The sequence below is a fragment of the Telopea speciosissima genome, chromosome 8, assembly GCF_018873765.1.
Source record: "Telopea speciosissima isolate NSW1024214 ecotype Mountain lineage chromosome 8, Tspe_v1, whole genome shotgun sequence".
Classification (NCBI taxonomy): Eukaryota; Viridiplantae; Streptophyta; class Magnoliopsida; order Proteales; family Proteaceae; genus Telopea; species Telopea speciosissima.
The window spans coordinates 17,840,820-17,862,155 of NC_057923.1; the positions used below are offsets into that span (position 1 = coordinate 17,840,820).

At 40.8% G+C, this 21,336-nt stretch overlaps 1 protein-coding gene across 2 annotated transcripts in view; it reads right to left on the bottom strand.

The window, feature by feature from the left end:
- Positions 1-209: 209 nt before the first annotated feature.
- Positions 210-21,336, bottom strand: part of LOC122671938 (DNA annealing helicase and endonuclease ZRANB3) — an 87,617-nt gene continuing 66,490 nt past the window's right edge. For both annotated transcript variants that reach the window (XM_043869428.1, XM_043869427.1), the window contains exons 17-24: positions 17,534-17,848; positions 17,199-17,386; positions 17,015-17,117; positions 16,699-16,844; positions 1,931-2,010; positions 1,369-1,544; positions 382-494; positions 210-262 (exon numbers count right to left, since the gene is read on the bottom strand). In XM_043869428.1, the coding sequence (XP_043725363.1) occupies positions 253-262; positions 382-494; positions 1,369-1,544; positions 1,931-2,010; positions 16,699-16,844; positions 17,015-17,117; positions 17,199-17,386; positions 17,534-17,848 (1,131 nt within the window). In that variant the 3' untranslated portion in view covers positions 210-252. The remainder of the gene's footprint in view (positions 263-381; positions 495-1,368; positions 1,545-1,930; positions 2,011-16,698; positions 16,845-17,014; positions 17,118-17,198; positions 17,387-17,533; positions 17,849-21,336) is intronic.

A 21,336-nucleotide genomic window follows, 5' to 3' on the forward strand; every position in this document is an offset into this window, starting at 1 on the left:
GACCAATAACTTATCGATAGATCCAGAAGAGGACCAATAACTGTTGGGTGGGTCAGTTCCAGTTCCCAGCAGGTTGGTTCCAGTCCAGTTCCTGATTCCAGCCCAAAATTGGCACCCTTAACTGGAGGTCTTACTCAATAGAATTTCAGAAAAATAAAATTTAGGAGGAAAAAATCCCTATCACAACTATTCTCTGATTGAGAAAGCATATAATGGATGACACAATTTCATCAATTTTCCAGCTCTTCTTTCCTATGGCATCCTGGAAACACATGATACAAAATATACAAAGAGATGACACACCCACAGTAGAACTGTACATTGGATTATTAATTTAATAACGACAATCGAAGATCTTCAGTGATAGATCACATCAATTACTCCACTTCAGAAGAATTTTTTTCTTGTGCCGTGCTCTCTGAGTATGCACTCCCAGGAACCTTGATAAACAGTTCAGCGTCTGTAACCTCCTGCATGTCCGAATGCCCACAGCCCTGAATTGGAGTAAACCAAGAAAACAGAAATACACTGAGAACAATGAACAAGAACCAAGCACAAGACGGTCCAGTGCTCAGCAAATCAACAGAGCCACTTGAACCTCCTGATTTCAGCATTCAATATCACATTTAACAGCCTGATTGTTGGCACTTGTCCCAAACAAAGGTTACACCAAACACCTTCCTGAACTTGAGGTCCTGGGATTCTGTGCACATAGTTTCAAAGTACATAATTCATAGCATCCCTGCAGCCTTTGAGGGTAGAACGGGTCTGTATGGCAAGTTTTAAAAGAAACAGTTCTGCTGTTTGTGTTTTTTGGAATAAATTTGGAAAAGAACATGTATGTGTGTCATCCGGTCTGATTTTATGTTTTATTGGAATGAACTAGGTGAAAATTAAATTTTTTGGTCATTGGAGAAACAGATTTGATGTTGTTTACAAAAAACCAGAAACACAAATTTGTAACAAAAACCAATCCAATAAACCAGACCTCTCTACAGCCACCACCACTGCCACCATCATAACAGAACAGAAAATATATTTCTGTGAATATGCATTCTATACGTGTTTCTATTCACTTCTAGTGGTAGAAATACATTTTTTTTTCCAGTTTTATCATACAACATTTTCTTGTACAGAAGTATTCCAAATGAATAGTAACACAAAAAAGCATTTCTAACTCAGAAATAATAATTTGGAATAGAATCCAGACCCAAAGTGCCCGAGGCACAATATAGAATAATGCAGTTTATAATTACTGACAATCCAAATTTCAGAGAACATTATAATAACTAGTACAAAAATGAATATCTTGGAACCAAGAAAGTAGAACCAACCATGACACTTGGGTGCCAGCTCAGCAACACATACCTCTAAGTTGGAGCTTATCTGTTCAATATTGCTGCCATTTTTTAAACTTTTCATGATTTCTTTGAGTTGCTCTTTAGCCTTAGCCCTTGCTAAGCGTTGTTCCATGTGTTGAGATGCAGTAACCTCAGAATGACAGGCAACACACAGTGTTCTCATATTCTCCAGTCTGCATTCCCCTGTGGGAGAGAGAGAGGGTGGGGGGGGGGGGGGGGGGACAAACACAGATGGATTAGATCACCACAACCCATGACTTTATTCAGTTCTTATTTTCTCTCCAGTGGCTGGGTTCAAGCCTTCAAATCAATGGGCAAACATACTGTCTTTTTACCACAAGACAGCATATTGGAGAGCAGCTTAACCACCTGTTACTTGCAGAGCACACACCAAAATAAGGGGAAGTTTCAGGGAATTGGAAATCAATCCCCGTCTCAGCCAGGCACAGGTGGTCCAAGAAGAGTTTCAAAGAAGCAAATTTTAATGCATACTTCAAAAACATCTGATCAATACTCAGAAAGTCCATTAAGTCTCCAACAATAGAATAAACTATATTCAAGTGTCACACCTCCTCCTCGATAGACGGGTACTATGTGGTCCGCATGCCATGCATTACCCTCAATTGGTTCATGAACAAGCTTCTCAAATCTGCAGTTATTCAAACAATTAAACAATTACAATGCTGAACAAAAATATAGACTTCCCATTGTCACCAGCATACCCCTCCCCCAAGACTTGCAAAAGGAGAATCTTTGCACATGTTTTATTGGAAGATAAAACTTAAACAACAAGGCTGCCATTCAATTGAATAAGCTGTAATAAGCAAGGTATGAAGTTGACATGGATGAGAGTATTATCATGGTTTACAAATCTACATAAGCATCCAAGATGTCGGCATTTAGGTTCTGCATCACAGCACTGTAGGGGCAATCACCAAGAAAGAAACACGCCTGCTGGGGTATTGGATGTACAATCTTAATATACCAGTACAGGTTTCTCATGTCAGGGTTATAAATACACACCACAGATGCTTTCTTCCTTTTTTCGTAATTATCCTAAAATTGGCAACCAAATCACAGAGGAGCCACCCTCCTCGTCATATGACTCCATCTGAATGGAAACTCTTGCCCCATACACATGCCAACTCTATACTGAATAACTAAGTGGGGGGAGAGTCTCAAAAGGAGCTCCCAATTATGTCTTCGGGGTGCCCACACCTCACTTGTTAGAAGTCATAAAGGGAGGAAGTGTTGACATATGGGTGTCTAACTATCTCCTTAGGTTTGGGTGATGAAACTAACATTGAAATGATGGTGTATGAGATTACTAACATGATGTTGAATGTGTAAGGATCTATACGATCCCAAATATTCAAGTGGACTATCATCTATCAAAGAAGAATTGGATCAAGTGCAAGCCCAATCATGTATGAAGAGCAAGGTGGGAATAGAAGCTTGAGGAACTAACTGAGAAGCTTCATCAAGTCCCAACTAGGAAGCAAACATTGAAGCCTATGGAGCTAGACATAAGATTTTATATTTGAACTTGTAATGTAGTCCTAGAATAGAAATTAATCCCACTAGGAACCAAGTAGAACCAAGCTTAGGGTAAGCCTGCTGTTTAGGGCTGATTAGGGGCTGTTTTAGGGCAAAATTAGGGTTTACGATGGGAATTTGGGAATGGGGTTTATAGGGTTTTAATCTGCAGGTTTAGAGGGTCATTATGGTATAAAAATATCTGGATTTGAACAAGTTTTAATTTCCTGCAGAAATTAGGGTTAGGTTTCGGGTTTCGTAAATAAGGTAAACAACTAAAATTATGGTCTAAAGTAGGATTTAGGGGCAGGGGTTAAGGTCGACTGTTAGAGGGGCTAGGGGAAGATTCGGTTGCAATATGGAAGGTTTCTGATGGCTGAATGTGTCCCAGCAGAAAATTAGGGTTTTTAGGGTTCAATGGAGAAGAGGGATCTTAGGGTTTGGCTGGACAGAATGGGCAGCAGCTAGGGTCGAGTGGAGATGGTGATGAGGGGAAGTTATGGTCCAAATCTGATCAGATTCCAATGGAGGAGCAGATCTGAATCAGAGTTTAGAGTCTTCTAGGGTTTATGAAAATAGGACAGAAGAGAAAAGGAATTGATTGGGGAAGGGAAGAAAGGATAAACAGAAAATAATAAATTCAAACTCACCGTCGAATCCTCTAACAGCAGTTTGAATGGTTGAAGGATGAAGCCACCTTCGAAGAAAGATCCTCCCAGCCGTCACGGCGTAAGGAGTCAACCGGATTCCACCAGTCCCTTTCCACCTTGATAGAACCACAAGGATGCACACTCAACGAGCAAAACTCAACGAGCAGGGCAGCAGCTATGGCAGCAAACAAAAAGCTTTTCATTAATCAAATTCGTCTTCAAGGCTTTGCCCCTTACAACCTTATATAAAAGACTCAAAAATAGACTTTTACTCTAAAAAGGAAAGCCCTAACCCAATTCCTAACCTATTAGGTAACTTAAACTGACTAGGAAACTAAAATAGACTCAAAATAGAGTCCTAATGACTTAAAAACAACTTAAACTACTTAAAATAAAGAAGATTCTCTACTAGCCAATAGGATATAAGAACCTCTTAGCCAATAGGATCACTTTACTTAAATTAGACCAATTGAACCAATTGGATGCAACCAATTTAAACCGGTTCAATTAAAAACATAAAAATAGACTAAATATTGGGCTAATCCCGTATGCAACCTATGTACCCCTCTTTTAGGCCCATAAAAGTGGCCTATTACATAGAAAACCCATGGGATCAAAGGCCCAACATACATATAACCCAACCCTAGACTTATTTCTAAAGAAATAAGCCCATTTCGGTGACTAATCTGCATCAACTTGTAATCCTATGTGTAAGCTCTCTATGCTGAAAAAAAAACTCTCTAAATCACCTAAGCCTTAATTGTACAAAACACCAAGTAGGAGGTTGACTTAGTGACTTAGAATAGGTTTGGACTCATGTCATCTATTTCAAGGATGACCGCGAGCAAGGACAGATGTCGAAGCCAAGGAGAGTGTAAACGAACACTCTTAGGTACTTCGTTTGGTGGACGCCCGTAAGTTTTGCAGATGTCCGCAAGACAACACAAATGCACGAGGAAACTCACAGACGTTCGAGCCGAGAGGAGTGGATCTCAGACACTCCATAATCCCTAGGTCTGAGAGACGTCTGCAAGATAACTCGGAGATCCACCAGACTTAACAAATGTTCGAGGCAACTTACGAATGTCCGAAGTTAAGAGCCATATTACCTTTGGAGTTCAACAACTATTTATGATTGTTGGAACCTAACAGATGTCCACGGAAATATAAACTAAAAATTTGTGGTCATTTGGTGAGAGTCCAATCTTGGCTATAAAAAGGGGACTTAGTAGGACCTCTAAAGGTGATCCATACCTAACAATCTTAGTACTTCAACTTAAGTATTCTTGTGATCAATTGGGCTGTAAGGGTTATAAAGAGTTTGTGTTTTGACTTGCTTGTCTTGTCCACTCGAGGCATTTATTCATTTTCTCTTTCATTCAGAAAGAATTTATGTCGTTGTCTATAAGATGTGTCCTATAAGTAAAATCACTCGGGTGATTTGTCAAGATTGGTAGTGAGCAATTTAGAAAACTACTTGTAAGCGTTTGATTGCTACCTCCGGTAAAGTAGTTGCGATAGTTGGAAAGTCTTGGAGTTTATTTTCCTTGGGAGTGGAATGTTGCCGAACCACTATAAATCTGTCTCCTTTGCTTATGTTCCCCCTTACATTGTGCTTGAGTGTGTTTGTTCAAACTTCTAACTAAGCTTCTACATTTGCAATTCATTAAGAAAAGTTGATACTAAAGAAGTTTAGATTTTCAATCCACCTGCCTCTTAGGTTGCCTACCGATCCTAGATATCTAAGCTAATTCTCTTCATCAAAGAATTACTGTTTGAAGAGCAAATAACAACTTCAACAAGATTCAGGTTTGATGAGTGTCTCAACTACAACAACATTAAGGATGCATATACAATGGTTAATGAAGAAGGTTGTGAGGTCATAGTTCAAAATCTCAATCGAAACCATCGAGATTTTACGAAATGTTTCGGTTCAACTAAGGTCGAAATGAAACTAGAAGCGACTTAGTAGGAATCAAAAGAGCCAACCGGGATTTCAGGTTTTGGTTGGAAGTTTCGGTGAAATGGTACCAACATGCAATTTAAATACAGGAATTCGAGTGAAATGGGTCAAAATTTTGACCAGTTCCGTGAGTTACATAAGTTTCGATTAAGAGAGGAAAAAGCCCAGAAAGCCCCAAAATTTGAGAGTTTATGCTAAATCACCACAAGGTGTTGGGTAATGGGGACTACCCAAACGCCCCGGGGTCCCTAGTGAGGTGCAAAAGGCCATGGGTGCCCACATGAATGGAGGAATAAAGAGAAGGTTGGATAAGCAGAAGGCAGGGGAAGAGTTTGATGAGTCAGTGCTGGAGAGACAACCAACAGCAGCATACTTGTCAAGGCGTCGCCTAGGCGTCCTGGCACCATGGCCGACTTGGGCGCCTTGACCACCTAAATGGTGTCGCCTTAGATTTGGACCCTCTCCGACACCTTGGGTCGCCGTGACAACTATGAACAACAGGGATGATTCTGATTCTGATAGTGATGAGGACTACATGCCTGCTGATAAGGAGACAGGATTAGAGGCAAGACAGATATGGCTTGCTAGGGCAGCGAACCGAGTTACAACTATGTAGGTTAAGAGAGAAAGGGAGAAGAGTTGGTTCTTTAGAGCAATTGCACCAGAGGCTGGTGGTAGTGGTTCTTCTGCACCGGGTAGAGATGGAGAGGAAAAATGAAAGAAGACACACTTGCTCTACCAGAGATCACAGAGTTTGAGAAGAGACCCAATAGATGAGGATGTCATTGATATCCATGAATAGGATCCGGCAAATTTTCAGGATTCAGAGCAGTAAACAGAGAAACCTAAAGCACGTGTGGTCTGACTGGAAAGGTAAAGTGGGCGATGTCGTGTCGAAATAGTTCTTTTACCACAATATCCCAACACATTCCATTGAGGGACCCAACTATCAGAATATGCTAGATACTGTAGAGAAAGCTAGGGAAGAAGTGAAGGGTCCCACGTCATAAGAACTCATGAATGTCTATTTGCCCAAACAAAGACAGTAGCTCGAGGATATAGAGAACCTTAAGGGGACATTGGCAGACTACAGTATGATTGTTATGTGTGATGGTTAAACTGAACCCACTAGACAGTCCATCATCAACTTCACGGTATACTATGATTGTAGGACTTTGTTCCTTGAGTCAATGGATGTATCAAAGGGGAGGAAGGATGCCAAGTATATATATAATTTATTGAAGGAGGTATGATAGAGAACAGTGTCCAAGTGGTGACGGACAATGGCAACAACTTCAAAAAGGCTAGGAAGAGACTGATAAAGAACAGCAAAGACCGCTTGTTTTTTAACCCCAAGTGCAGCACACTGCATTGTTGAGGAATATGGTGAGGATTTGGTGAGGCCCGACATTACTCAATTTTCCACGAACTACATTACCTTGAAGAGATTTGAGGCGAAGAAGGTTGGACTCAAGTCCATGCTTCAGAGGAGTGGTTTAATTTGAGGGAATCGGGTCCTCCACGAGATAAAGCAGCCCAGTCGACCCTATCTAGTGAGTAGAGCTGGAACTGAAGAAAGTTGTTATATTAATATAACCAATGGTAAAGGTGTTGAGGACGGTCAACTCTGAGAAGCCTACCTTGCCACACTTGTATGCTGCAATGCAGATGATGGACCACGTGGCGGCAACGATACCGTGTGGAGGTAGAAGCTACCTTCAAATTATACAAGATTTGCTTGGAGAAGCAACTTATGCATCAACTGCGTAAGGCTAATAAGTTTTTTATTTTCATCTACCTAAGGTTGTAAGTCAAATTACTTTCCATTTACATCTTCATAAGCATTGACAAGTGTTTTAATCAGTTACAACCTATTATCTCAATCCCAAGTACCAATACAAGCACAGACTTGGGATGAATCAAGAACTGATAGATGCAGTGGAGACGTTAGCCAACCTGGAGCCAAATCCATCTATACAGTCCAATTGCAATGGTGACGTGGACTTGTAGTTTCTTAAGTAATTCTAATCAATGTAATTACTCAAATGGGTATTGATGCTAACTTACCAATGTTTGAAATAGATTCATATGGGACTTTCAGCCATGTAGCCGCAAAGTCCAGAGGGGATAGTATTGCTTCTGGTGGGCCTACTAACTTAGTTTCTTAGTTATTTTTTTAAACCCGAATATTACCTGGGACCCGGGGCAGCCCCTAGAATTTTATTAATATCCAAAAAAAATGAATACACGGGGGGGGACATGCCACCTTACCCCTAACCCAAAAAAAAGAAATAAACATAAGAATCTGGACACTACATTCTGAGGACAGGTAAACCTGACCTGTCTTCCCGTAGGATACGCTGGAACTCTCCTTGAGGACAATTGTCTTGACCGAACATGGTGGAGAACCCTACATCACAGGCGAGATTAGCCAGCCAGTCGGCAGCCCTATTGCTCTCCCTATACACAAATGCAATGCAAGGCTTGACCAGTCCAATCAACTCCAAGGATTCCTGAAACCAGTACCAGCCCCTCCATAAATTACATCTCTTGAGGCTAACCATGCGCACTGTGGAGCTAGAATCCAAATTAATCACAACCCCAGAAAGGCCCAAGTCCTAACATAACTTCAACCCATCTTTCAAAGCCTAGAGCCCAGCAATGGAGTTCATTCAAGGACCATAGAAATTAGAAATGGCAGCCAAGACGAAACCCTCCATGTCCCTTATAACACCTCCCCCTCCACCTTCACCAGGGTTCCCTCTACACGCACCATCCACATTCAGCTTTACCGCCACAAAAGGCGGGCACCAAAACACCGAAAGAGGGCAAGTCGGTCTAGGAGAGGGAGCCAAGATCCCAAGGGCACGAAGAATCTGCCTACCTCTAACTGTGGAAGTTCTTCTAAGCTTAGAGGGCAATGGAAGGCGCCTCACCCAAGCCTTAATGCAGTCAATGACCCCTATAGCCGGCCTCATCCTTTCCCCATGCCTTCTGTTACACCTCTCCTTCCAAAGCTCCCAAACAATCAAAGAGGGCAAGCACCCAGTGATGTAGTCAGAGAGACTCCTGCAACTAGCCGACTCATGCCAAAGCAAAACCTGTTTCTGATATCTTGAGCATGTACAAACGGAACATAAAAAACCCCTGAGAAGAACCTCCACACCTTGGAAGTTGTCCCGCCGGACACAAGACAGTGGTCCGTAGACTCACTCCTAGGACTCCCACAACAATTGAATTTCGACGCAAGGGGAATACCAACAACCATGATAGACTCATCCGTAGGTCTCGACCCATTAAAGAGTTGCCAGGTGAAGAAAGCGATCTTGGTGGGCAAAGTCTGATTCCAAATCCATCTGGAATAGGGAGCTTTAGAAGAGCGACATCTCACCTCATTCTAGACAGACTTCGTTGAGAACAAACCATCACTAGAGGGAGTCCAAACCAGCTGGCCCTCATTAACCAAAAGAGAGTAGTTACAATGGAGAATACCCTGTTGCACCCCATCAGAGTCAATTAGGCCTAAAACATTCTAGTTCTATGCTCCTTCCACCCCCAACACTTCCTTAACACGAGAGAGGTATCGGCTTGGAGGGCATAGTTGTCACGGCGTCACGGCGATCCAAGTTGGTGGAGGGGTGTCTGATCGATATATCGACACGTTGCCCGCAATGGCGTTGCCATGGCGATCATGTCGACCATGGCAGAATTGTAATTAAATCAAAAGTTGAATGGCAAAGTTGAATGGCAAACATGTAGATAAATCAAGATTTATAAGAGCAATGGCAGAATTGTAATTAAATCCAAAGTTGAATGGCAAATTAGTAGATAAATCAAGATTTATAAGAGCAATGGCAGAATTGTAATTAATCTGAAGTTGTAAAGGAGTGGCAGAACTGTAATTTAATGGAGTTAAAGAGAAAACTGAATGGGCTAAATAGACTAGCAATAGAGAATATAGGGGGTTTTATATAAATAATATAAGTTGTCCTTACTTGCAATTTTAAAGACTTAATGTCTTCTTCAACCTTGCAATAACACGATAGAAAGAGAGGCAGAGAGGCGGTGAACTGGAGTAGTTCCTGCAGAGGAAACTCCTTCTTATGAAGACGATTCTCCCTAAAATAGGAGATTTAGGGAAACAGGGAGAAGGTCTAAGGTTGGGGAAGAAACAAAAAATTAAAGAAGAAGAAATCGAAGAGGGAAAGAGACGGGAAGAAGAAATCAAAGAGGGAAAGAGAGACAGGACGCCATGGTGTAGGTCGATATGCATGCTTCTCCAGCGCCAGGACGCCATGGCGACACCATGACAACTATGCTGGAGGGCGTTGTCCACATGATCAATCAATGGCCCCATACCTGTCCAATCATCCAGCCAGAAGAGAATGCCACCTGTTCCAATGAGTCACCTAGACCTGGACAGCAGAATATCCTTGCACGCCAAAGCATTTCTCCAAGATCTGGATCCCAGACCATTCGGCAAAGACAATGCGAGATGGCAGTTTTTCAGCAACTTCGCCTTGAAATAATCACTCCAAAGCGACTGGTCCAACATGACCCTCCATAGGCCCTTAAGCCTCAGGGAGAGGCCAACCTCCTCCAACAGTCTGACCCCCAACCTTCCTTCCTTGTGAGGCCTGTAAACCTTGTTCCAATCCACCCAGTGCCTGCGTTTTCCCCACTCCGACCTGCCCCAGAGGAAATCGGCCAGAATACCATAGATCCGACGAAAGACGGCTTTAGGGGGCTCCAAAGTAGCAAGCACATGGAGGGGAATGGAAGACAACATATGTCTTAAGAGGGTAACGCGCCCCCCCTAAGGATAATAGCTTACCTTTCCACCCCGCCACCCTGCCTCTTAATTTGCTAACCAAATCATCAAAGAAGCAAATTTTCAGACACCCCGTGTGGAGAGGAGCCCCCTGATAAGTTAGAGGAAGAGACCGCCTTGAGAACCTTGTAACCGCTCCCACCATACATGCTCTAGCTCCCGAGACCTTCTTACCCAATACAAAACAGCTTTTCTGCTTATTTACCAGCTGTCCCAAAAAACCCTCATATCTGCTAATGAATCCAAGGATCTGCTTCAATGAACTTTTTAAACCCTTGGTAAAAATGATAGTGTCATCTGCATAGTTCGAGAACTCGCGAGATCTCACAAAGTTTCTCGGTTTTTGGAAAAAACGAGACAAGACCTAAGGCGAGTCCCAAGTGTGAGATCTCGCCGAGATCTCGGATCTCGGGTAGATATCTCGGTTTGATCCATTTTTAATGCTCATCTACCCTTTTAATGGCCCATCTACCATTTTAATGCCCACCTAAGTTACTCTTTTAATGCCCATCTACCCTTTTAATGGCCCATCTACCATTTTCAGGCCCATCTATGGCAAACTATGTGCAAAACTACAGCAACACTATGACATGGGAATTCTATGTGGATATGGTTGGGGTTGAATACATTACCATAGCACATTTTATGTAACATTTGTTTAAAGATTGATGTATTGTACATTTTAACATTTCTAATGCTTATTTAAGTTGTTTTACATTAATTGAATGTTTTGATTGCTTTCTATTACTAAACTATATGTAAAATAGGGTATTTTAGTACGTCGTCGCCCTCGACGCCTACCAACCTATGGTCCGAAGTGAAACTCATATTTGGACTTTGTTTTTGCAAAATCTGATAGTGCCATTGTGTTTAAATGGCCTAAAATAGGCTGAATACCAAGTTTCAAACCCAAACTAGGTCTAAAACCCACCGAGATGAGGCTTCGAGTCGGACAAAAAAAAAATAAATTCACCAAATCGCCGAGATCTTGGCTAGACTCGGTTTTTCCCAGAACCAAGTTGGTACCGAGATCCAAGTTTTAGAACCTTTGTCATCTGCATATAAATAGTGAAAGATGCCTAGACACCCCCACGGGAGGGAGAAGTAGGTTGCACGTCCTTCAGCAAACAGATTCTTGATGCCTCTGCTAAGCACTTCTTCAGCTAAGATGAATAGAGCAGGGGATAGGGGGTCCCCTTGCCGCACACCCCTAGTGGATTTGAAGAAGCCGGATGCATTACCACCCATCGCAATAGAGAACCAGTAGTTCTCCACAGTCTTCCTGATTAAGTTTATCCAAGCCTCGGCAAAACCAAACCTAGCAAGCAGCAAGTAGAGGAACTTCCACTCTAGCCGATCATAAACCTTAGCCATATCAAGCTTAAGGACGACATTCCCACCATGCACTTTCCTATTCAAATCTTGGGTGACCTCTTGGACAATTGAGATGTTATCCTGAATGCTTCTCCCTTGCACAAAAGCACCCTCCTCCTCCACAATCAAGGAGGGGAGTAAACCGGCCAACCTGGACACCAAGAGCTTGGCAATAATCTTATAGGAGAAATTGCACAGGCTAATGGAGCGAAGATCCGACATTACCTCAAGGCTGTCCTTCTTGGGGATGAGCACAAGATTAGCAGACGTATAGCTTCTCGGAAGCTCCCCCCCTTCAAAAAAGTCTCTAACCGCTGTCCAGACATCATGACACTTTTTTTTTCCTACTTTCTTAGTTTGATTCATATAAGTATGTACAAAGTACATCCCTTACCAAGAATAACCTAATGCAGGTGAATGATGAATGCTATATGGGAGTGATGCCTCTAACTTAAGGAAGATTGCTATGAAGGTGCTCTCTCAGACATGTTCCACCTCCAGATGTGAGTGCAGCTGGAGTACATTGACTTATCTAGTTGAAGAGGCGGAACCGATTGGCTCACAAATGGTTGGAACACTTGGTGTATGTGCACTACAACATGAGACTGAAGATTGAGCACATATGCATGGGCATGGAGAATGGTAAAGACTAAATCGAGCTCAGCAACATCTTCCAAGAAGAATGAGATGAGGAGGATCTCTTCTATGGATGGGAAAAGGATGGGGACCTTGTATTGGATCATCCTAGTCGTAGGCCCGACCCCAAGATTGCAAGTCAGATGGGTGCAGATGTTAAGGAATTTATGTCTTCTCAAGAGGAAAAGTTCACTCACAGAAACCCCAACCCTTTCAGGTCCCAACCTGGAGGGGCTGAAGAGGACATCGACTAGTCGCATTCCAATCACCACACACATTATCCTTGTCTGTTGGTGGAGATGATGACGATGGTGATAATGGTGACAATGGTGATAATGATGATAAATTTACATCCGTCATAGAGTACGTCCAGGTGGAGTTGGATCCTGAGCTTGAATGGAGCTGGAGCACATTCGATTCACAGCAGAGACTCAATTCGATAACACTACACAAGATGTCATCCACGATGCATGTGCCGCCATATGTTCAGGCTACTCGAGTAGATGCGACAGAGGATAGTATGGAGATAGATGCTACGAGCTTGTCAAACACACTTGGAAGGCTTGAGCCTGGAGAAAGTAGTAGATTTGGTTAGTATGGAGAGCCAGGACAATATCAAGCACCCTCATTTTCCACAGAGGGCTCCACTGTCGCATATGGTGGGTATGGTGGTTATGATCAGTATACATCTTCATTCCCACTACATATCAAGGTCAGTCACAGAGTAGGTCTTCTTTTGTGGATAGCATATTCTCATACCCAACCCCCCAGCAACTATATCAGCGCGGTCCATCAAGCAACTTTAGTGGGTCCACAGTTGCATCATCTTCCCAGTCCAGTGATCTATAACCTAGGTTGGGTTACCTAGAGTATGTTGATGATGACACATATCAGGTTGATATGTTGGACTTCGAGCGTTTCTTCAGGCATACCATGACATGACCGTCTTTTGTGATGGATTCGGAGGAACAGTTTCATTGACGATAGCAATCTTCTAGCAGTTTTGAGACTCATTGGAACTCTATGTAGTACTGACAGATTCAGCGGAACAGCTGTACACTTGTATCTGATTACTTGTAAGTGTACGATTAAACGTTTTTTCTTTATTCCTAGTGCATATTTGATTTGTTTTAATTGAATTTTGTGTGTTCTACTACTAAATTATGTGTAAATATCCTATGTTACAGAAAATATACAACAGGGTACATCACTACATCGTACACTAGCAACTTAAGGTCTAAAACCAAACTACCATTTTAGGTGTATTTTTCTACAATCTAAATGTTCTTATATGTTTAGAGATGCTTAATTAGGGTTTCCCTAAGTATCGAGCCAACAAATGGCCATTTGACCAACCAAAATTGTCAAACAAATTCAATAGCCGAAATGTGAAAGGTTTCAGTCAGGTTTTGACTGAAATTTCAAACCTTCTGTAAGGTAAATATTTCTTCATATTAAGAATTACAATATGCTTTTAGTATAAACCGACGCGCCCGCAGACAATATAAACTGCCAGATTCATGGTCATTTGTTGAAAGTCCAATATGAAGAAACTGCCAGATTCGTGGTCCTTTTACACTTTATCTGTATTTAATGGCAAAAAGACTATTGTGCAACCCTGATTTTATCTCATAGTTATCATGGAGGCAAGGCCTAATATCGAATGACTACTCTATCCCTCCACGTAACTTCTTCCCTTCAATCTCAATTGTTTAGATTGTTTTATTTCTGATTTTTATCCTGAAAATTTAATTTTGAAATCTGATGGCTATAATCTAACTGTTAAATCTGAAATTTGATTTGACCGGCATATCTAAGTGTCAGATTAGGATCTCTTCCATTACATTAGTCCTATTATCCGCAGGCTGATTAGATTTTTCAGATCTGATCAATCTGATCGATCTGCATCAAGGGGAGCTTGGGGTCTACATGTACATAATTTGGCCTAATCCAAGCTGCCATGTGGCAGATATTGGGCCATGCACGAACCAATTGCTCTTATTTGATGGGTATTTCATTCCATTAATTTCCTTTTTCTTTCACATTTTTTTTGTTTTAGAAAAGAAACAGCAGAAGAGGAAAGCTTACTACAGAAAGAGAAAAGGATGAATACATAAAACTGTCTACAAAGGCCAACGACTGAAAATGCCAAAAGATCCAAAAACATCACTCAAACAATTTCCTCTATATCTTTGTATTTTAATTGTTTTGACTATTAGTGAAGTTACAAATGCTGTCAGCTGAGATCATCATTTAACATGATTTCACTTTACCCACCAGAACAAAAGCAACAGCTCTGACCCACTCTCCCAGTCATTTCAGCTCCTAATGTCGAAGCAACTGCAATTAAAGGTTTTCTTATTGGAAAACCAGTGAAATAGATGAAAAAGAATAACTGAAAGAAGAAGAAAGTAGTTCTATTGAAAAGAAATTTGTGTACAGCCACAGGCCCTATTATTTATAGACCTCAAAAATTATAAATCCCCACCTAACGCAATTGCTATTGACTAGAACTTATTCCTACCTAATTTTTAATCTATCAACTAACCAAATATACTAGGTATACTTGGTCTAGCACAGAATTTTGCAAATGAGACATATAGCCATCAAAGCCATCTCGTGCAGGATAGATGATGGCCTCTCAACCTCTCTCTGGTTGGACAAATGGCACCCCTCAGATGTTGTCTCTACAGTTGTAAGTTCTCGTGATATTTACTCCTCTGGGCTGGGCAGATCCTCCTTGATAGCTTCCATCATATCCAGTGATTCCTCCACCACTCCCCCCCCCCCCCCATTTCCCCCCTCCCCTTGCAGCCCTTTGGAGCTCCCTCCCCCCCATCCCTCCTGGTCATCGTGGCAGAGGGGACACTATTCTTTGGCTCCCTTCCCCCTCTGGCAGATTCAGCTCTCACTCAGCTTGGGATATGGTTAGGCTCAGAGGGACCCACTGTCCTTGGCACAAAGTCGTCTGGTTCAAAGGACACATTTCTCGCCACAGCCTCACCTCTTGGCGCGCTCTCTCCAACTGTCTCCCAACTCAGGCCTTCCTCAATCATAGACACATAACAGGTTTCTCCCCGCTGCTGCGTCTGCTGGAATGGGCAAGAGGACACAGATCACTTGTTTTTGTCTTGCCCTTTTACTGCTTCCATTTGGAAAAGAGTCTTGCGCTCTTGCTGGCCAGGTAGAAGAAGCCCTCTCCCCCTCCGACTCTCGCTCTCTTGACAAGATTTGGAATGCCATCTCCTTCGATGTTTCATCTAAAATCAGCTCTCTCCCTCTCACTGATGTCAAGGATACCCCAAGGAACAGGCTCATTATTGTACCCTGGGGTCTTCCTCTCTCCATTTTGCAGCCTAGTTAGTTCTAGGCTTTGGTTTTTGCCCTCGGGCCTGTATATTCTTCCTTCATTCTTCATAATATATACTAGATATACAGTTGAAACAAAAATGAACAAAATTTCATTTTTGAGACTTGTGGAACTCCTTGTTGAGCGGGGAGTTACAGAGAGCATCTCAAACTCGATTCTTTGACATTGAAAATTAATGAGACTACCAATCTATCCCAAACAAAAAACCTGTCTGGGACTACTACGACTGACTAAAACTCCATTAACGAACCATCTTTGGACTAGCAAAAGTAAAAACTAAAGAAGAAACTCAAATCTGCAGTTTCCGGAGAAGTTAATCCTAGCTCAACTGGGAGTTAGCTGCCGACAATTTAATTCTTGATCCTACAGCTGGAACCTGACTTGGACTAAAGTAGAGGTTAAAATGACTCTAACTGGAAGGAATGGGACAGAGATTCCAAATTGGATGAGTAATCAAACTGAGGGCAAATGCACTGTATCACAACCATTGCTGCATCGTTTTTTTATTTATTATTTTTTGTTATTTTTATCTCTGCCGATCTTATGGAAATATGAGTCTTACATCCCTGACTTTCAGTAATGGGACAGTAATGACCTCTACATTAATTCCCCAACCACAACAAAACTGGTCTAACCAATATAATATTTAGGACAAAAAAATCACCATTTTCCCTAACTTGCGTTGTTGCATTCCTGAACTGTGACACAAAGACAAAGCCTCTATTCACTCAAAGTATAAGCTTCAGACCCTTCTGGCAAATTAATAGCTTCTTGAATTTCATTTCCTTACTAATTGCCTTTTATGGATGAGCCAAAGTTGCAAATCAGACATTGATCCTATCACTCTGAATCTTCAGGAGTGGGGAAAACAGGCACATGCAACAAGCATGTCCACCAGGTAAACATCAAATGATTAATGATGAAGAAATTTAACAACCCCCCCCTTTTAAAAGAAAACAAAGCAAATAGCGACTCACAAGTTCTTATGGCTTGCTACTTTTGGAGCTACCTTCTCGATATACTGTTTTCGCTTTGCAATAGACAAGGGTTTTATGCATTTGATGAGTTTATGGCAGTCTAGTTTGCACTTTCTGCAGATGCCAAGCTCTATTTGGAAAAGTGCCTGAAAACCAAAAAATTATTCAATTGTAAATCATTCAGACCACTAGACACTATAAAGTACATACATGAATATTGAATTTTCTGAAAGAAAACAGAACCACCTTGCATCCAACAAGCATGGCTTACAACAAGAACAATCTCTACCAAGATACAGTGAGTTCAAACCCTAACCTCACGTAGCGATCTTTGACTGGTTCTTATACGAAATTCTTCAAAGCAGTCCAGAGTACAGAACAGATCCTCTAAATATTCAGGAGTCTTAGCAAGATTGCCCCTGAAAATCAAGTGTTTCAAATATGGAATTATGAAGGAACTCCAGGGTATAATTTGTAAGAAAGCTTTCATGGAAACATACTTGCATGGTGCTTGACAGAGTTTACAGAGCGGTTCATCCGTCATTGACCATCCTTGAGCATAAGTTTTTTCCTTCTTCCCATTCCCACTACGAAGAGAAACCATCTTCCGGATAGCATTTTCTGGCAGTGGATGGCTTATATCATATAAAGGTGTTGCACGTCTTTTGCTTCCACCTTTTAGCAGTCCCTGTTACAGTAAATAAATGAGCAACACCAAAGCAGGAGATTAAACACTATCATCACATAAATTGAACATATAAAAGGTTGGGGCAAATAAATATGTTGTGAACTGTATAAGTGAGGAATGAATTGGTCTAAAATCTTATGGACATACCCCACTGCCATGGTTAATGCCTTCTTTCAGATAGCACAGCTCAAGGCTTAGGGGCAGTTGTAATGGCTTTCCAAGTAATTTCTTTTGCTGAAAGGGTGTCAGACCATTCCACTCTGTGATAAATGCTAGAAGAATATCACGATAGGTCGGATTTTCCTGGATAAATTTGGGAGCTCTTCCCTTGTTTATACCAACAACTGAAAAATTCAGTGACTCAAGTTCCTCGGGCCGAAAATTCTGAAATAGTGGTTTTGGTCTTGGATCCCTTCCTGAAACACAAGAGTACAAGTGGATCCTTCCAGTATACTGGCTAACCTGAAAAAACAGAAAAGAAAAAATCATAATGTATGAGTCATAATGTGGTTGCACTCTTCATGCTGTGTTGTCTAACTAATTTTTAAGGTAATACATTTTTTGTGGGGGTGAATGGAAAATTTATTAAAGAAAAAGAGCAGAATACAGCATAAAAGCCAAGGAGGCTAACCACAGGGAGATCCCCAACCAACTAAAACACAACCAACCAAAGGATGATACAGCAAAACAAGGGGAGGGAAATGCAAATATCAAAGGATGATACATCAAAAACCCCTCGAGGGAGGGGGAGAAATAAGGGGGAGATCCCAAGAAGGGGCAAGATGTCTATTTCTAAGAGTGTCTGCTCGCAGTGTGAATGGGGAGAAGCCTATTTTAAACCTCAAAAGAAATAACTTCCTAGATCCGCTCAATAGTACATGTCTAGGAGGTCCATCTTCTTTTATTTCTTTCCCACCAAACATGATGAACCACAGCACCAAAGGCAAGCTGCTTACCAATGGAGTCACAGGTTGATTTGCCACTAAAATATTTCAAGATCCACTTCCAATCTCTCTGAAAGGGAAGGATATTTCTATGATGGGGCCCACACTTTTGAGAACACCTTTCCAAATCAAGGTTCTAAAACTTGGTCTCGACCAGGTCGAGTTTTCCGAGATCTCGAGACTGTATTTTTTTTTTATGTTTCGGTGGGCATATGGCCATAGTTGGCTCCAAAACTTTAAGGTAAGCTTGTTTTAGGCTTAATTAACATATTTAAAGGTTCAAATTGAAAGAAAAAAAAAACCGAATTGGGTGCTTTGGATTTGCACCCTTGGTTGGCAGTAAAGGCTGAACCCTTAGTATAATATTACCTATTCTACACATTGTTTGAATGAAATGAGACATAATTGGCAAGTAAAACAAGTAAATTATGCACATAATATTGAATAATTATTTAAGAAATAGTTAGACTTAAAGTTTCTACTATAAACCACAAGATACAATGAAGTGTTCACAATGCATATTACATAGACACGCAACCTAAGTACAATGAACAATACATAAGTCATAGACACCTTAGTACCCTAGTCTTCCATGTCTTAACTCCCAAGTCCCAACAATACAATACTATGACTCTATGAGTACTGAGGAGGTCAAGATTCTTGAAATATTCAAGATTTCTCCAAGATTCTCGAAATATTCGAAATCTCGGTAGAGTTTTTCAAGATTTGACATTTTTTTGTTTCATATCATATCTCATCTCGACTAGCTCAAGTTTACCGAGATTTCCGAGATCTCGGCGAGATTTTGAACTATGTTCCAAATAGATCCTGAGAAAGAACAAGAGAAGAAGAGGTGTTTCACATTTTCTTGTGAGTTCAAGCAAAGGCAAGGATTGGAGATTGACAGATTTCTTTTGAGAAGAGAATCTTGAGTAGGAAGGGAAGAAGTCAATGCCCAAAAAAAAAAGTGAACTATGCCTAGGAATATTTGAGCCAAACCACCCCAGCTTGCACCAAGGAACTTATGGAGCTTTGGATCGAATCAGATTCCAAGCAGCAGAGGCGAATTTAATAGAAGAGTTGGGAAGCCATTGGACAAAAGCACCTCTATGAGCATATAGCATTCAAGCAACCAGCAAAAAAAGGAGAAGTTATGTGGGGAAGTGTACCACCCACCCCCAGATACAGTGGGGGGCGAAATGATCCCCCTGCCCCCTATAAAAGGCAGAAATCCTGCCCCCCACCCCAAGATGCTTCAGCGCATGCTTTCTTTGGCCCCCGCGTATGCGCAGGGGCCATGATCTCCCTACAGAGAACGGTCTCCCAAAAAATGGAACTGGATAAGGGGTCTTATAAAATAAAAAATGAATATCATTAACTATTCCATAAATTCAGAATTAGACTGCAACAGTCAACTAGAAGCTATCTGTCAGCTGATGTTCTAAACTTAACCACCTCCGTCAAATAATTTCTTCTCAGTGAACCAAAAAAACTTTGCCTTTAAAACCCAATACTATGTTAACATGCACACATATCCAAAAATAATTGCATGCTCATGCATCAACAAATACTTGAGTTGAAGGTAACATATTTTTAGGGTTTTTGTTTAATCAATCATTAACAATCCCCAAGTTTTCTTAAGGTTAAGGGAGAATAGAATATAGCATTAACATAAAACAGATGGTACGGGAATAGCAGAAGATATTATTGAACATTTATATTTGACTCAAACATGAATCCAAATCTGAAAACAAGAAATTGGAGTACTGAACAAAACCGGAGAGCAATCCTGTGAAAACAAGAAATTGGAGTACTGGACACACACATGAATCCGAATCTGAAGCTGTATATGCACAAAAGCACGTCATTGTTTAAAATTCAGATGCACTTCACAATTTCAATTAGAATATTGAACATAAAATTGATTCCAAAACAATACCTGGGGTGCAAGATTTTAAGTATTGGTATCGTGTATCATATAAGTGTGGTGATTTTAAGAGACATTGTATCGGAGATACGCATGGAAATTGTCAAGATATGCATGGAAATACACTTTTGGATTAAAAAAAAAAAAGAGTATAAATAAGCAATATATAACATGTATCATGCATTAACACTAAAATGGACAACAACGTATCATACATTAACACTAAAATGGAGAACAACGTATAATGAGATAAGTGAATTCAATTGAAATTGTTATGAAGGATGAGGTTTTTGCAGGAAATCTCAAAAAGAAATAAAAAAAAAATACCACGATGAAAAAATTTTGCTTTTTAGTGAAATTCCATGGATCGGAGTACAAATCCTTGCAATATAAGATGTTTGATGCTAGCATTTACTTACTTTTACCTAAATTCATGGACTTATAGAAAAAAAAAAAAAAGGTCTAAAAACAAGGATTAAACCAAAAAAAATCAGGTTCTTTGATAACCTACCTTTTCTGAAAATTCCTTCAATCTCTGATTTCAGCCACTTGAATGATCTCGAAAGAGAGGTTTGTTGGTTAAATATGAATTGTTTTTTATGCTTGAATGTAAACCCCAAGTCACAATATTGGAAAAAAAGAGGTTAAGAGCAAGGAATGAGACTCTCGGGTGGTTATTTCTGACTTCAGAGCTTGTTTTTGAGTTCTGGAATACGACCATGAGGATTTAATGGCTTGTTTAGCCGTATCGCAATGCATCGACCGTATCACAATGTATTCAGCCGATACGTTAGCAATACATACCGATACTTTATCTATAGTTTTTTACCCCTTAAATTGACATTATATCGATGGTACCCTACAGAATCAAGCCAGATCGGCCGATAAAGTGTGATACTTATCGATATATAATTTAAAAAAAAAAAGAAAAAGAGAAATGTATTGCACTGTATCGTATTGATACCTTCCAATACCGATAAATATCAAGCCGCATCGCAATGTATCGACCGTATTGCAATGTAACGATCCGTATCACAATGTGTCGGCCGATACGTTAGCAATATCGACCGATACTTTAC